Genomic DNA, 17,401 nt, shown 5'->3' with positions numbered 1-17,401 from the left:
CAAGATAATCAAGAACATAAGTTCTACTTACAAGGAACACAACTTAAATCGAGGTATTATTTTTAACTATATTTTGTAAAGCAAATGTACAGTGTTGTAACAATAATTACATTTCTAAAGTAAATAGAACACATAGGAACTGAAATATCAATTTTGGCTTGAATGTACTTGTCCTCAAAAATGCCATGCTTAAGCTGTACATCAAATACTATAAATGTTGTCATTATCTGTACTTTAGTATGGTGTTTATTACATGCATAATATTTTAAAAATGCCTTTGACATAAAACATACAGGGACTTATTTTTCTGTGGCTTGTACCTCAGGAATACTTATGTTCCAGGATATAAAGCAGCGGCAATAGCAGGAAAGGCTATTATATCAGGACTTTGCCTCCTTGATACTGAACTAAGACTTTCCTCAAATAAAAGGTGGAGAGCATGTTCAGGCACTGGGTAAAGCTGGCCTTTAAATAACCAGGGAGAAACTTTCTCTGCCTTTTTTGACCCCATTTTTGTCAAAGCCTTCCAAGAATATTGTTTAAGCTCCTATTGAGAATGTAGTGCTGGAAAAGCACAGCAGGTCAGGCATTCCTGATGAAGAGCGAATGCCCAAATTGTCGATTCTCCTGCTGTTCTGATGCTGCCTGACCTGCTGTGCTTTTCCAGCATTACACTCTTGACTCTGAGCTCCAGCATCTGCAGTCCTCATTTTCTCCCCCTTTAAGCTCCTATGGAATGCTTCAGAATATTTTACTTCAATAAAGGTGCTAATTAAACAATAAATTGTTGTTGTTGTAGTAAAGCAGCATGCAGTCCATTCCAATGGAGTAAACCATGCTTGCCATCGTGGAAGCATTATGATTGAGTTGACAGAGCTGAAGCTGTCAAACTGCTGACATCCTCATACCTAATTCTCCTTCTCATATCTAACTTCCTTCTCATTCCAAAATAATTTCTAATTTACAAACTACAGACACTCTAAGTATGTACTGCTAGCATTCTCCCCCTCCCTCACACAACTCTACTTTGTGCTTTGCTCCTTTCAGGTGCCGAAAGTGGTAACCTTGCAATGGCAGTGGAATATGAAGTGCAAGGAGAAGAAAAGACTGATGGTCATGAAAACACACCATCACTTGTTCTCACAATCGTATGTATTAATTCAGACAGTGATGCCGCAGAAAATTTAGAGATTGGTTCAGAGGCAGGATCGTATCTGGTGAGTCATCAGGCACAACTGGAATGCAGTCAGGCCAGAGAGAAGAGGTAGCATTGTTGCCAGGACACTGGTGAGTTCGCAAACAAGTTCTGCTGCACAGGACTCGGATAAAGTGATGGGTCCTTAGTTGAAGGCTATGCACAATAACTTTGATTGGCAAGCAAAGCAGAGAGCCTGTCAATATCAAAGAGCATGGTTAAATCCAGCAACAACCTTGTACACAGCTTCACGCAGAACATGAGAGGCCTTGTCAGGATGGAAGTGATGGTCAATTCCACTAGTAGACTTTCAGAAATAACAATGATGCAGATTCAGGTGGTTTTTGCATCAGAAAGTTGCAAGAATGGTATGGCCATCACTTTGGACATGAAACAGTGCCCTTAGTGCTGAAAATATGGGCTATCTGAATTCTGTGGCTGCATTTTCTGAAATACCTGAAAACCTTTCTGGTGTAATAGAACAACCAAGTGTATTAATTTTCATGAAAAGTCTAGGACAACAGGAAACCTTTTTGCCTTTCAAATTGTTACAGTAGAAGAATAGGGACAACATAACTCATATAAATCAATAATTGTTGTAAATTGGTCTATTGGTGCCATGTGAACAAATAAAGGTAATCTGTAAAATTGCCATAGTACTATTGGATCATACAGCTACTCACTTATTATAGAGAAATCAATGACTGAGGTTTTATATACGGATCACCATACCTCAGCCAAGGGGAAATGTTGAAAAAGAGAGTCCTTTGTGGTAACCTCAGCCAGTGTAGGAATTGAACCCACACTGTTAGCGTTACTCTGCAGCTGACTAAGCTAACCAAATCCCTGTCAACAAGCATGCATATGTTGGCAGTTGTGGCAAATTCCTTGCTGAAAATAAAGTATGGAGCTAATTTATGTTTTGGAACATAGACTCCTAAGAAAACTTTGAAATATTTGAATAGAATTTTAGCCAGCCTATTTATCATAATAAAGTCTTAATAGTGATAATGGGTGGCACAGTGGCACAGTGGTTAGCACTGCTGCCTCACAGCACCAGAGACGTGTGTTCAATCCCCGCCTCAGGCGACTGACTGTGTGAAGTATGCACATTCTCCCCGTGTCTGCGCGGGTTCCCTCAGGGTGCTCTGGTTTCCTCCCACAGTCCAAAAAAGGAACGTGCAGGTTAGGTGAATTGGCCATGCTAAATTGCCCGTAGTGTTAGGTGTAGGGGAATGGGTGGGTTGCACTTTGGTGGGTCGGTGTGGACTTGTTTCCACACTGTAAGTAATCTAATCTAAATCAGAGAACATACTCCCAAAGTCAGGAGTAGCATAGATACCAATAACCTTGATAATATTTTAATAATCACTGAGGTAAACATGATGTCATCTTTAATCCACAAAACAAAATATTTAATGTCAAAGATTTTAAGCCAACACTTCATTAATCTTCACGATAATGAATAGATCCAAAACTGAACATAAGTATTTGTGGCTAAAACAGGACCAATGAAAATTTCAAATTCACGTCAATACTATCAAATCTGAGGGCATCAATCCTACCAGAGATACACACACACAAATTATTGTATAAAATCTGCTTGATAAACTGATTAACATTCTTTTTCACTTACTAGGTTAGTTTCAGATCATATTAATTCTTTAAAAATACATATTTTAAATATTTTAGCAAGGACCCTGGAAAATGTCTAAAAAAATCAAATAAAGGAGATTTCACCAGACAAGTAATAGCCATTTATATTCTGATTGTCATTACATGGTTGTCTTAAATGGTAAGTTTGGATTACATAAAATTGCTTCAAACAGAAGCAATATTTTTGCACTTTTATACTGATGGCTGCTTAGATTCGACGCTCTTATCCTAGCAACAAAATTACTGTTAGTACATGTTTTTATAATACAAGTTAACGAGCTTGAAAAACATACAGCATAAATAATTCATTGATATTTTGGTCGTCATGAGGTAAAGTCACTAGAATGAAGGCTTAATAAGAAAAGTTGGGTGAAGGCAAATGAGGATTGGAAATCATGGAAGTGTTGTGGGTCAGGTAATAGTTTGTAATATAGGAAGCAAATATAATTGTTGAGGTACCACAGCATACTTTGTTTTAAACACCACCTTACAAACCGGCATTCCTGATAAGCTTGTAAATATTATACTACTGAAGTACCAGAAGTTTACAGTGTTATTGTGATGTCCAAGTAGTCAGTTGAGGATGGAAACGAGAAGGCTCTCTGCCACTAATCATTATTTAAGGCAAAGATGCATTATTATTTTAATTGATTTACCCTGTAAATAAAGTATAACAGTGATGCACATACGCCTGCATTACATTTCTAGTGTGTGCTTTTACATTGATTGTGTGGAACTCAATCAACTGGAATATTTGATCAATCAATACACTCCTGATCCCATAGGTACCCGTTAATGAACAGTTCGATTTATCTTCAAAGCTAGAACTATACTATTAATCAAAACATTCAGAATGGGCAAAGACAAAGAAGCTACACCTGAGCCCTAAAAGAGGTAATCTTAACTGTTTAATAAACTAACATATTTACTTGGTTAAAAACCTAACATATTACTTCTCTATTTCTGTTAAACAGTGAAATGTTTAATTATTGTATAATTAAAACATAAACTTTTTCACATTTAACTGCAGTGTGACTAAATATAGGTCTATCATTTTGAACTGCTGCAAGCTTACTGTGTTTTGTTCGCTCGGGGTCTTCCTCAGGGAATGATATCTGTTTCTTGCCTTTGCTCAATTCATTAGATGTTGGAGACGCTTGAGCTTCTGGAGTGTTAGTTAATTTGTTTTCTCTGTTCTGTGTTGCACATTCCCCATTCTCAGAATGTCTACTTAATTCTCTCTTTTGTTGCTTAGACTTTTTAGGTGAAGTTTCTGCATTTTCAGCAGCCCTGAAACAGAAGTAAAAATTACAGCTATCGGTCACTGAGTATGCTAATAACAGAGAGCACAAAAAACAATTCTGCCATCCCAATACTTACAAGACATAATATGTTTTATTAAAAAATGGAATCTTTTGTACTACTGCATAAAAGCATCATGACTCAGAAAATTATTCAGGCATGACTCAGAAAAGTATTCAGTTAGAGGGTGGAGGAAATTTGAACCTAGACAAGGGAAAATGAGTAGGTAGATAGGAGAAAAAGAGGATGTCAAATGAAATGAGTGGTAAGGAGAGGGTGAAAGGACAAAAGTGGGCAGTTGCTTGAGAATCATCATCTACGTCTGTCCAAAACTTGCTAGTTCACTAGTGCAAAGAGCTATCAACAACTAAATGTTGTAGTGTGCCACATCTCAAGGTCCAGGACAATGTGATGAGGAATCGATCACAGCTTGGAGCAGCCTATATGAGACTAAATACCACAAGTCCACTGTCTAAGGTTCTCCTGCTATTGTATTCTGAGGAATAGGACAAAAGCTATCCCCTTGAGCTATATGCACCATGAAATATTTGACATGAAATATCATTGTATAGACAGTCCCCAGGATGAAAATGGGTTCCACTCTCAAATTCATTTGCAAGACGATTATTCACAAGTCAAAACACAATTTAAGATAACATAAAATAGCAATTTGTAAGAAAGGAAACGTTTGTATGTCGGATCTTTAAAATTACACCCTTGTACTTTGGTGAGCATTGTGAAGTTCCTTATGTACTATACTAAAACAAACAAAATTAATTTCCATGTGACATTATATAATACACTGCTACAATTTATATGATTGAAGCATATTTCAGCAGGGCCTGAGAGACAGTGGAAAACACAATGTGGAACGAGAGAAGAGGGAGGAATGGGGAGAGGAAAGGGAGACAGTGATGGAACTGAAAAGGGTGAGTCCTCAGGTGAAGGGGATAAGGAGTAGCAAGAGCAAGATGGGAGAAATGGACATGGAGGAGGTAGCAGGAAGGAAAAACAGTTGCTGCAACTAAACTATTTCCCACTGGAGAGGTGGGGATGCAATAAGGTCCAAAATGGTCGTCAGTGAAGGTAGTTTTAAGAAATGTGAGGCCAATCAATATGGAAGTGAGTAAAGACAGGTGGTGTAGAGTAATAGATGGACTGAAATACTCCCCCAGTGCTGGATCACCGAGGCAAGAGTAGAGACCTAATTATTAATTTATGCTACCTGGTTAAGAGTTTTGATGATAACTTATTTCTTAGTAAGGGTGGAATATCTGTTGTGCTAGATATGGCCAGAGTTGGGTTGGGTTTGGGTGTGTGTGCATTGGATGAATTGACCGATAATCGGCAGTGTGGATGGTGTCAGGTCTCAAAACGTTGATTGGTCGGAGAGGCTAGTGACTAGATCTTAGCACCAGTAGCCAACAGAACCTAGAAGTGTCTGAAAGACAACCGTGAAGGTTAAAATATATACATGCAGCAGCTGATTGGGTTAGGGTGGAGAGAGAATTGCCTGAAGTCAAATCATAAAATGAGCTAATGAGCTTCTAATAGGCAATTAGCTGTTGTGGCTGGCTTTTTTTTAGATTAGATTCGTTTTGAAAAAATATTGAGCCAAAGAAAAGGTAGGCATCTTTTATTACCTTTATCAAGATGGCTGCTGTTTCAGATATCCAGGGCTCAAACAGTTAAGAATACTCTACTTGACACTTGATGGTCAGAAGCACCAGTCATGTGCAGATTCGACTTTATTGGTCTTAGCTTTCAACACATTATGTAGGTACTCTGGGGTAACTTTAAATTTAGGTTAAGGTATAAAACTGCAAATATCAACCAACCCACTTATCATATACCCAATGCAATGTTACTTTGACTTCAAGAGAAGTTGATCTGTATCTCCTGTTTTACACAGTCCCATTGTTTTAACTGCTGACATAATGCAACATTTAGCACTGAACAGTTCCATAACAAATATTTTAATTAACTGCTTACAGTTTTATTCTAAGTTTTGCACTGTTAGATGTTTAAGGATATATTGAAATGGAATGTGGTACCCCAGTTAGTTTAACACAATGTATGTCACAATATCACAATACTAAGTCAAAAATATTTTTGTGAAATACATAAAACAGAAATAATGCTATTTCAGGTTGTACAATAGTTCTGTGGTTAGCACTGCTGCCTTATAGCGCTAGGGATCTAGATTTGATTCCAGCCTTGGGTAACTGGCTGTGAGGAGCTTGAACATTCTCTGTGTGTGTGCGAGAGTTTCCACTGGGTGCTCCAGTTACTTTCCACAGTCCAAAGGTGTGCAGGTTAGGTGAATGGCCATGGTAAAAGGCAGTTACTAGGGTAGGGTCACGGGCAGTGCCTTGGCTGTATGCTCTTCACAGGTCAGTGCATGCTAGGTGGGTTGAATGACCTCTTCCCACACTGGAGGGATCCAATTATTCTACTTAAATATACACTTAAATATGTAAATAGAGGTTCAAGATAAAAGTTGTAATTCAGATCATATATTATTAATCACTTTAACCATGAAATGTTTTTCACAATATGTGCTGCCCCTTAAAGTAAGCCCAATGGGTCATTAGGCTACAATTACATTATGCATGATAATCTTAAAGCAAGATAAATATTAAACAAAAAAAAATAATTTCTAAACTACTGAAACATCATGGAAGGCAATGAGTATATTACTCTATTTTCACCAAAACGAACATACCTTTTTCTACCTCTACCTCGACCAATTGCTTTTTTAACTTTTTCATCCACCTCTGTTGTTTGGGTTCTTTTTTCTTCATGTTTCCATTGTTTATGCTTTTCCAGTTGGGACTTAGATGCAAAAGAAGCTTCACATAGAAGACACTGATGATTATACTTCTTCGAATCAATGCCCTACAGTAAAACAATCTTGTTATAAATTCTGCGGGTATTATAAATCCTTATCAAACAGGTCACTACCAACGGGAATATTCCTTAAATAGAGCAGTTACATTATTATAAATGCAAATTATACTGATCAAGAACATGAAATACTGAGTAGTTATGCAGATATGTACATCTATATGTTAACATTAAATTCTCCCAACCATTTCAACAATGCAAAAATAAGTTCCTTTCAAATTTACTTACATTAAATGAAATTATGTTTAGCAATGAAAAAGCTTGCCTCTTGGAGCCTGAATCTATCTAGGTTTTGCCAGTGAAAATAATAGTGGCACACAATTTACCTCCCACAGAATCATTTCAGGAGCAACAGACAAAGTGGCTGCAATTTTAAGTGACAGGATTCTGTGGGTGCAGAGGGTTAATAGACAAGACACAAAGTTTCACACTTGCACTCTTCCAGAATCCAGCAAACTGTGGGAACAGAGGACAGTTGCACCCTTAAGCTTAAAAATCACACTCCTTTGTCAGGCGGTTGTGAAGGAGCATCGCTCCGAAAGCTAGTGTGCTTCCAATTAAACCTTTTGGACTTTAACCTGGCGTTGTGTGATTTTTAACTTTGTACACCCCAGTCCAACACCAGCTTCTCATGCCCCTTAAGCTTCACTTTGTAGGCAATACTCTGTATGACATGAAGCGTGTGAATGCTTGGAGCCAAGGATGCTGTTATGAATTGAATTGAATTGAACTTATGGTCACATGTACCGAGGCACAGTGAAAAGCTTTGTCTTGTGAGCAATACAGGCAAATCACAGAGTTAAGTACCACAGATAAGTAAATAATAGGTAAACAGTAACAAAAACAAAAAAACACAGGTACAGGCGAATGTTAAGAGATTGAGTCCATTCAGTATTCTATCAACAGTAGGGTAGAAAATGTTTTGAAACCAGCTGATGTGTGTGTTCAGGCTTCTGTACCTTCTCCCCGATGGTAAAGGTTGTAGAAAAACATTGCCAGGGTGGGATGGATCTTTGAGAATGCTGGCAGCCTTTCCTTGACAGCGGGCCTGGTAGATGGATTCTATAGATGAGAGGTTGGCCTTTGTGATTGTCCTGGCCAAGTTCACCACGCTCTGTAACCATCTCCAATCTTGAATGGTACAGTTGCCAATCAGGTAGTGATACATCCAGACAGAATGCTCTTGATGGCACACCTATAAAAGTTGGCAAGGGTATTCGCTGTCATGTCAAATTTACTCAGCTGTCTGAGGAAGAAAAGACGTTCTTGGGCCTTTGTAACCAGTGTATTCACATGAAGAGTCCAAGAAAGCTTGTTGTGGATGATCTCTCCCAGGACCTTGACACTCTCCACTCACTCCACCTCTGTGCTGTTAATGTGTAGGGGGTCAGGAGTAACATTCTGCTGAAAGTCAATAATGAGTTCCTTGGTTTTGGTTGTTCTCAATGCACCATTTTTCCAGGTCTTCCACCTCCCATCTGTAGTCTGTTTTGTCGCCATCTGAGATTTGACCGACTATGGTGGTGTCATCAGCGAACTTGTAAATGGAACTAGTCTGGTATTTGGTGACGCAGTCATGGGTATACAGTGAGTACAGTCGGGGGCTGAGTACACACCCCTGGGGGGCTCCAATGTGGAGTGTTAGTGAGGATGAAATATTGTCCCTAATCTTCACTGATTGTGGCCTGTGGGTCAGGAAACTGAGGATCCATTTGCAGAGAGTGGGACTTAGTCTGAGATCACTAAGTTTAGTAATCGGTCTCGAGGGGATAATAATATTGAAAGTTGAGCTGTAGTCAATGAGTAGGATTCTTACGTTGCTTTCAAGATGTTCTCAGGAGGCATGAAGGGTAAGTGATATGATTCATTCATTTTTAAATAATCAAGAACCACAACACAATTCAACCGCACTGTGTTGGATGTCCAGTTGTCTCTACTGTGACAGGAGCTATTTGTGTGATCGGACACACAAAGGAAATATCAGCAGATGAGAGAACGGTGGGAAAGCATCCTGACACCCTTCTGCCTGCAGAAAAACTAAATGTTGGGCGGGAGGGTTCATGTTAGCTTCCAATCCCACTGTCAACTGATACTCTTAAATTGGTAATCAACTACCACTAAGAGCCTCTCCTCTGCTGCTTGTATTGAACACGCGGGAGCAAGCCAAGCAAAACTAGAAAGGATTCTGGGAACGAGGGGGGCAGATAATGGGGGACACTTATTCAAAAACACTCAGTGCCTTATAAGTGGTCCAGCATCATATACAGGGGAGATGATTACTGCCAGCCCCTACCTTTGCTGCTGACCCTCTGGCACATCCTTAGGCAGAATCACAGAATTGGTACAATGTAGAAGAACTTCCTTCAGCCCACTAATCTACAAATCCCTCCTGTAACCACCCCCTAACCTGGGCATTCCACTATCCTGGGCCTCCATTGGTTGACACCATGGCAGCAGCCATCACCTCTCCCAATTGACAACAGCTGCTGGCTTTTGGTTGGTCAGCAGTTCTTGGTAAGCACAACTTTCTGCCACAGTGTTCCTGATACTGGAAATGGTCTCTTCACTGCTGAATGGCTTGTGGTTCAGCAGTCCTACCCCAGAAAAGCAGGCATCTGGCAGGAAGGCAAAACAGCTATTGCTTCCACAAGGTTTGACCTGTCTAAATATGCAGATTGTACTCTTAAACAGGTAAGTATGTCAGTACTGTCTTATTGATCTAAGATACTGTTACCCAGGTATGTAATAATACAAATCTATTGTGATCCTAATTGGATATAGGTTTGCATTTTTCTATTACATGAACACCCAGGCTAATATTACTTGCTATTACAGGGTAAATTGGTGAGTAACTTCTAGAATTCATCACACAGAACAAAATAAATGTGGAATGCAGGCATTGCTGTCAGAGATACCCTGCACCTCCACAGGGTGTGCTGTTGTAGTGTTTACTGATAGACGTGGCACTGAAATCACAACAGTGTAAACTTAGTATTACAACCAGCTGAGGAAGGAAAACAGATTCCTTCTTTGGGTCGTTACGATAAACCTTTTATATACATTTTTTTCCTTTCAGCATGCAGATATCCAACTTCAATTAAAATAAAGGAGCCAAGCACAAAGGTTTTATTGAGTGAAAGAAAGAGGAATTTTTGTATCTAGTAATCCCAATAAACAAAACCAAAAGTAAAATATCGAACACACACACACACACACACACACGTAAAATTTTAAAAGGAACAGTATCTGGTGTAGATAATGAATATAAAGGTTGCAGAGTTAAATAGTCATTATAGTTCTTTAGGTATTAAATTATTAATAAAGATGAGCATTGTTTAATTTTTGGCTTGTATTCTCAGTGTAGTGGAATCTATGGATAGCTTTAAGTTCTTGGTGAATATTTGTTTTCCCATTTTGTTTTCATTGGGTGCTGTATTCTAAAATGATGAGAGAAACAGGACAGAAAAAGATAGCGTTCCGGTTCTTCTTGTCACAAATTTATTTTCCTTTCCTCTGCTTGTCTGCTCAAAAACAGCTGTGGAAATAAAGTTCAGTATATATTTCAGAGTTTAACCCCATTGTCTTTCCAAGATGGCTAATTGGCAGGTGAGCCTTTCATCTCTGAATACGTGAAATTATCAAACAGATGAGAGGTAAATAGGAGATGCAAATCTTTTGATGCTGACTGCCATTGCCTGACCTTAATATGTTTAGATAAAAATAAAAATGTCAATGCAGATGTCTTAATTTATTTCACATGTATGTTGGGGGCTTGCCTCAAGCTGTGGTCAGGTGCACTGCAGCCATTTTCAGTCGATGCTTCTTTCTTTTCAAAAACTATTTCAGTTAAGTCAAAGAAAGGTCTCAGGTCTAACGATCAGATGATAGAAGTTAACGTTTATTTTAATAGTAACACAAGAGTAAAATTCACTAGTCTCACATGAAATACTGATGACAAAAATGGGTCTAATAGATTTTTAAGAGCGTGATAGATAATTACAATTTGATAATTTTGCTTGTGCTGAAAATATATTTTTACAGGTGGAATTTCATTACTTCTGGTATAAAGTAGTGATGCAGACCTTTCTAAAAAATGAAAATTTCAATTTTTACTTTTTCTGTTTTCACTTTTATTCACTTCATTAATCCCATGTGCATACAAGAATCATTATTTTGCTTTCTGTATATTAATTTAAATGCAACATTTATTTCTTGATGTGTAACTTCCATATTTGCAGTCTGCAGCTGTCAGTGAGGTTTCTTCAATCTGATTGGCTTAAGAACCTTCCTGCTGCTTTTCCTACTTGTGGACACTGCAGATCTCCTATAGAAGATGCTGCACCTGATTTGGTTTAGGTGGAATTTGGTAGAAATTATCCCTGACAAGCTCATGCAAAGTGTTTGGCAACTGTACAAGAGGTATAAACTCTTCCAAAATCTGGAACACCCATCTACCTTTTGCACATGCCCTTAAATGCATAGTCAGGAGAATAATTATGGAGTCACAAAAACGTACAACATGTAAACAGATCCTTCAGTCCAACTCATCCACACTGACCAGATAGCCTAAATTAATCTAGTCCCACTTGGCCCATATCCCTGTAAACCCTTCCGTTTCATGTACCTATTCACATGCTTTTTAAATGTTGTAATTGTACCACTTCCTCAGCACCTCATTCCATACACCCACCACCCTCTGCATGAAAAAGTTGCCCCTTAGGTCCATTTTAATTTTTCCCCTCTCACCCTAAACCTATGCCCTCTCATTCCCTACTCCAGGGAAAATACCTTGTTTATTTACCCTATTCATGCCCCTCATGATTTTATAAACCTCAATAAGGTCACCCCTCAGCCTCTGACACTCCAGGGTAAACAGCCCCAGCCTATTCAGCCTCTCCCTAAAGCTCAAACCTTCCAAGCCTGGCAACATCCTTGTAAATCTTTTCTGAACCCTTTCAAATTTCACAACATCTTTCCGATTGGAGGGAGACCAGAACTGCACAAAGTATTCCATAAGTTAATAACCTCCAGCATATTGGATACTGGTAGATAAAATACAATTTTAGCATTGATGCAAATGATCTGGGTGCGGTTATCACAATTTCAGCCAGGTAAAATCTCACTTTCTGCAACTTTCTGCAGTGGAAGGCCATCGAGAGTGTAGAGGCTGGCAGTGGACTAATACATATTATTGATGTATGAGACATGACATAATTATGATGTGGAAAAACATGAATTGTGCAATTTTGGAACCACCACAGAAGTTAGTGCCAAGCAGGATCAGGTCAGCAGAGGCCTATGTCAGCGTTTATTTTTTAATTCTGGCATGGTTTCTTGAAGCTCTGATTCAGAAAGCTAGATGCTCCCTGATCATCTATCTACCCCATCCACCTCCCCAGAATGATTTGCTCTGCCGATATTATTTCTGCAGCTGACTTGATTTCGCGCCCTGACTCTACGTTGGGCCTGCTGGGTTTGCTGGGAATCCCTGAGGTTTACTTTAAAATGAGGCTGTGAGCTAAAATTGTTCAGCTGTCACACTCAAGCACTGAATGGATTGTTTCCAGCTTCTGCCCTACATCAGTGCCATGTTAGATTGAGACTGTAGGATCCCCTCTGTAGTATTGTCTATACATCGAGAAACTAAAGATTGAGGGAGCATGCAAAGTAAGATGGCTACCATCAATCAGACTGCGGAGTTTGAGCAGGCCTATAAAACAAGATTGCCATACCTTGCTGCAATACTAAAGGTGGTGGATTCCCCAGCTTTTTTGTGAAATGCATCAGTCTTCTGGTAAATACATGCCTACACTACAGCATGGCTGATTGCTTACATCTGGCTAAATTGGACTTTGGCTGTGCTTTGCTTCATCAGGTGCTGCTCATTTTTCTCATCCATGACAGCATCAGATAAGGGTATGCCCAAAGGGATGTCAAAACTGCTCCTGACTCTAATTAGGAAAACAGACACTCAAAGATCTGCCAATAGTCTGACTCCTTCAGAAGCAAATCCAAGTCTGTACAGGCAGAATACAGTGTTTACAGGAATTCTGGGGTCACAGATGCTTCTGGAATTTTTAATACTTCAGAATTGTTGACAATTCAGGTTTAGGAAGTTCTCACTTCTATTTTACTTAGGTAATCCCAGCAGCAAGCATCTGTATTGTTTAATCATCAATTTTAATTAAGCTGAATTTATTGCACGTGTAAAATTATAATGTAGAAGTGCAGCAACACTGCTTTGCATGTCAACACAGAAATACAGAGATTGCACAGTACAGAACTAAGCCAGCCAGCTCAACCAGTTCATAGCACATTTCTGCTCCCTTCTTACCTCACATATTAATCTGAGCAACCATCTATTCACTTCTTTCTCAGTGGTTATCTAACTGTCCTTGAATCGATTTATTATGGTAGTTTTATTTTTTACACTCTGTAGTTTGCAACATAATGATTAAAACATAGAACAAAGGAAAGTACAGCACAGCAAGAGGCCTTTCAGCCCACCATGTCTGTGCCAACCATGATGCCATTCTAAACTAATCCTATCTGCCTGCCAATGATCCAGTTTCCTCTATTCGCTGGCCTTCTGTTAGGCATTTCCATGTTTTAGTTAGAGTTTTACATGAAGACATCTGGTCAGTTTCAAAAATCTCAGCTCTGCCTGGATACTTTTTATCATTCAATGATTAACACTTACATCTGCTTATTCTGAATATGTGCAGATTGCAAAATATTTTATATTTCAAACTGTGCATTAACATGAGAGTTCAAAAATAAAAAGGTATAACTTCTTATTCTGTCCAGATTTGCGAATTTCTTCACTTTATTTAGAAAATCTTGAAAGGAAGTCAAGGTTAGATTATCATTCATTCACTTCGGACATATTACATGGAATAACATATGTAGCACAGAAATAAGCCATTTGCCCAACTAGTCTATGTTAATATTTATGATCCATTCAAACCTTTTTCCCATCTAATTCTATCAACAAGCTTCTCTCTATTCAGATTCCTCTCATTTGCTTATCCAGCTCCTCCCTTGAAATGGATCAATACTATTAACTGTAACCACTCCCAGTGGCAGAAACTTCCACCTTCTGACTTGTCTTTGGTTAAAAAGGTTTCTTTTGAATTCTCAATTTAATTTCTTATTGATTATCTTTCACTGATTGCTAGTTTTGTTCTTTCACTCAAGTGGAAATCACTCTTTTTTTACTTTATCAAAACCCTTCATAATTTTTAATATTTCCATTATATCATTCCTGAGCCTTCTGTTTTCAGGAGAATAGAGACCCATCCAGTTCATGCTGTCCTGGCTGCCTTAAGTAAACGGGAACAGTCAGGACTTGCTGATTGGATTGCTGCAAAGACCAACTTGCACAAATAGCCTAGGTGAATGACTGTATGGCAGAAAACAAAAAGCAATATTCCTATCAGAAAAGATTTACTTGGTGCAATGCCATGCCACAAAAGCAATGGACAATTCTTTTTACCCACCTCTGTCGGGAGAAAAGAAACGTTTCCTTGAGTTCAGTTAATGAGCAGTAAAAAGCTTCCATTCACAAAAAGCATCCTGCCCATATGGCTATCCTGCTTAGTTCTACGAGGTCCTACTTCTGCCCTACTTTCTGGGTTGGAGAACTACAAACATACTAAGAGAGCAGCTGGAGGGTCAACACCTAAAAACAGATGTTTGGGGTTAAGACTGATATTAAATTTTTTAAAAATTCAAACCAGATCCCAAATTGCTGTAAAACCACCATCACACTTCCCATCTGGGTTTAACAGAAGCAGCACAAAGAGCAGGTAGCCAATTCATTCCTAGGAAATAGATTCGTAATTTAAATATTTGAGTTAGGCTGACAATCTTTGATTTGTTCTGTTTTACTTGCATACCAGGAGCCTACCAAATTCCTGAGGCCTCAGGAAACCGAACAGCGGACAATTAGAGATGAGGAGAAAGTGAGGATTGCAGATGCTGGAGATCAGAGTTGAAAATGTGTTGCTGGAAAAGCGCAGCAGGTCAGGCAGCATCCAAGGAACAGGAGATTCGACGTTTCGGGCATAAGCCCTGAAGAAGGGCTTATGCCCTAAACGTCGAATCTCCTGTTCCTTGGATGCTGCCTGACCTGCTGCGCTTTTCCAGCAACACATTTTCAGTGAATAAGAGATGAGAGCAGCTTTGAGGAAATATTTGTTTTTAAGCACTTCTGTGGACCAGGAGTGGAAGGAAGTCTTTCAGTTATCCAATCTTCATCACACAAGGAATGTTACCAAAACCTTCTCATATCAAACTCCTAGAATTGTACATGTCCCTCCTGGATCAGGGATTGGATCACCACAACAGGATTAATCCCTCTTTCATTTTGGTGAGATTCAGATGTCCCCAATGAGGATTGGAACCCATCTTAAGGAAACACATTAGACCATCCACCTTAAATTCCTCTGCTCCGCCCGTATGCATCATGTTCAGACACTCCAGTCCCCCGACAGCACTGAGGTTCCAACTCACTCCTCCTACCTCAAGGCTGAGCAATCTTCCTGATGATTTAGTTATGATTTGGGCTGAACTAGTCCCACAGGATTCACCAGGGTCAGGCTGAATTCCAGGCAGAAAGTTTTCAAGAAAAAAATGGCACAAAAAGTTTCTATCTGAAATTTCACCCACCTCGCCCCGTGCATGCACCCACAAAAATTGCTGATATAACCTGTCCCTGTACTTTCTAAGTCAATGACTCTGACATAACTGAAAAGAAAGTACCACACACAGAACTCATAATAAAGACCTCCATCCCATTTCAATATATGCTCACTATAAATTGCTGCTAAAAAAGAAATAAGTCATTTCTGGGCTAGCCCATGCCCATTAAACACAATGGCAATGCCTTGAAGCAAACACAAGGTGTTTCTTCATGCAAAACCAATATGCTGTCTAATGAAGAAAAGGCAGTTGATCGACTTGAAATCAAATTCCTCTTGGCAACAGTAAAGTCTTTGTTCAACATTAAGGAGGTCAATAACTATTCACACTTTGCATCCAGGGTCACACAACACTGGGGAACCAGGTAAGAATGCTCTTTTTCATTGTCCTAACTACATATTCTTCAGATATGTGCATCAGAGTGAACATGGATATCCAGAAAACACAGGCAGGAAGAATAAAAACAAAATATGCTGATGACATAACGCAACAGATGTAATTGTACGACAATACTGTGTGTGTGTTAAGTGCCAAGCATTACCCACTTTTAAAATAAATGCTGCTTTGGAATAAAAATGAAAGGAATGTGATATCAATGCATGAAGTATTCCATGGCTAAGTGTGAAGATTTGAAGGTTGCTGGGTCTTTTTTTCTGAATCTCCTACAATCCAACCTATATACTATTCAATACAGACAATATACAATTCATACACATTCAACCTATATGCGACTATGGATGAACTGGATGATCCATACACTACTGAAGTCTAGGTCTGAGGCATTCAAGTGGGTGAAACTGACCTATACAGGAAATCTAGGTACAATCTTTGCAAAACAGCCCAAATAATCAAGAGACAATACCAGTCTAAACTAGAGTCTGAGACAAACCACATGAACACTCATTGACTATGGCAAGGCTTTCATGTTGTCACTGGCTACAAAACAAAGTTGAATAGAATCACTGACAACAATGCATCCCTCCCCAATGCATTCCACTTTGGTTTTGAACAAAAGGTCAGGGAAATGATGTCACCTGCCTCGACAGCCTTGGGTGCACCTGTATCCAAATTCACCACTGCAGACATCAGATCGGGCTTCTTAAGCATGTGTCCACAGTTCCTCAGAGTAAATATCACCACCTATTTATCCTGGTCCATCCACATTGATGCTACAGTCAAGAAAGCACACCAACGCCTCTACTTCCTCAGAAGGAAATTCAGCAAGTCCACAATGACTCTTACCAATTTTTATAGGTGCACTATGGAAAGCATCCTGTCCAGTTGCATCACAGCATAGTATGACAACTGCTGTGCCCAAGAACGCAAGTAATTACAGAGTTATGAACACAATCCAGTCCATTAAGAAAATCAGCCTTTCTTCCATTGATTCTGTCTACATTTCCTGCTGTCTCAAGAAAGTAGTCAACATAATCAAAGACCCCTCCCACACTAGTTATATTTTCTTCCACCCTCTTCCTTCGGACAGAAGATACAAAAGTTTGAAAACACGAATGAACAGATTTAAGAACAGCTTTTTTTCTGCCATTGTCAGACTTATGAATGGACCTCTCATATATTACTATTGGATCATTCTCTGCACCTTTTCTGTAGCTGTAACACTATATTCTGCATTCTGTT

At 39.1% G+C, this 17,401-nt stretch overlaps 1 protein-coding gene across 3 annotated transcripts in view; it reads right to left on the bottom strand.

Moving 5' to 3' along the window:
• znf512b (zinc finger protein 512B) overlaps nt 1-17,401 on the bottom strand; it is a 99,031-nt gene that overhangs the window by 23,559 nt on the left and 58,071 nt on the right. For all 3 annotated transcript variants that reach the window (XM_060836046.1, XM_060836047.1, XM_060836048.1), the window contains exons 5-6: nt 6,879-7,051; nt 3,927-4,141 (exon numbers count right to left, since the gene is read on the bottom strand). In XM_060836046.1, the coding sequence (XP_060692029.1) occupies nt 3,927-4,141; nt 6,879-7,051 (388 nt within the window). The remainder of the gene's footprint in view (nt 1-3,926; nt 4,142-6,878; nt 7,052-17,401) is intronic.

This window comes from Hemiscyllium ocellatum, chromosome 15, assembly GCF_020745735.1.
Source record: "Hemiscyllium ocellatum isolate sHemOce1 chromosome 15, sHemOce1.pat.X.cur, whole genome shotgun sequence".
NCBI lineage: Eukaryota > Metazoa > Chordata > Chondrichthyes > Orectolobiformes > Hemiscylliidae > Hemiscyllium > Hemiscyllium ocellatum.
The sequence above is the reverse complement of the archived record's forward strand: the minus strand, read 5'-3'. Positions and strand labels throughout refer to the sequence as shown.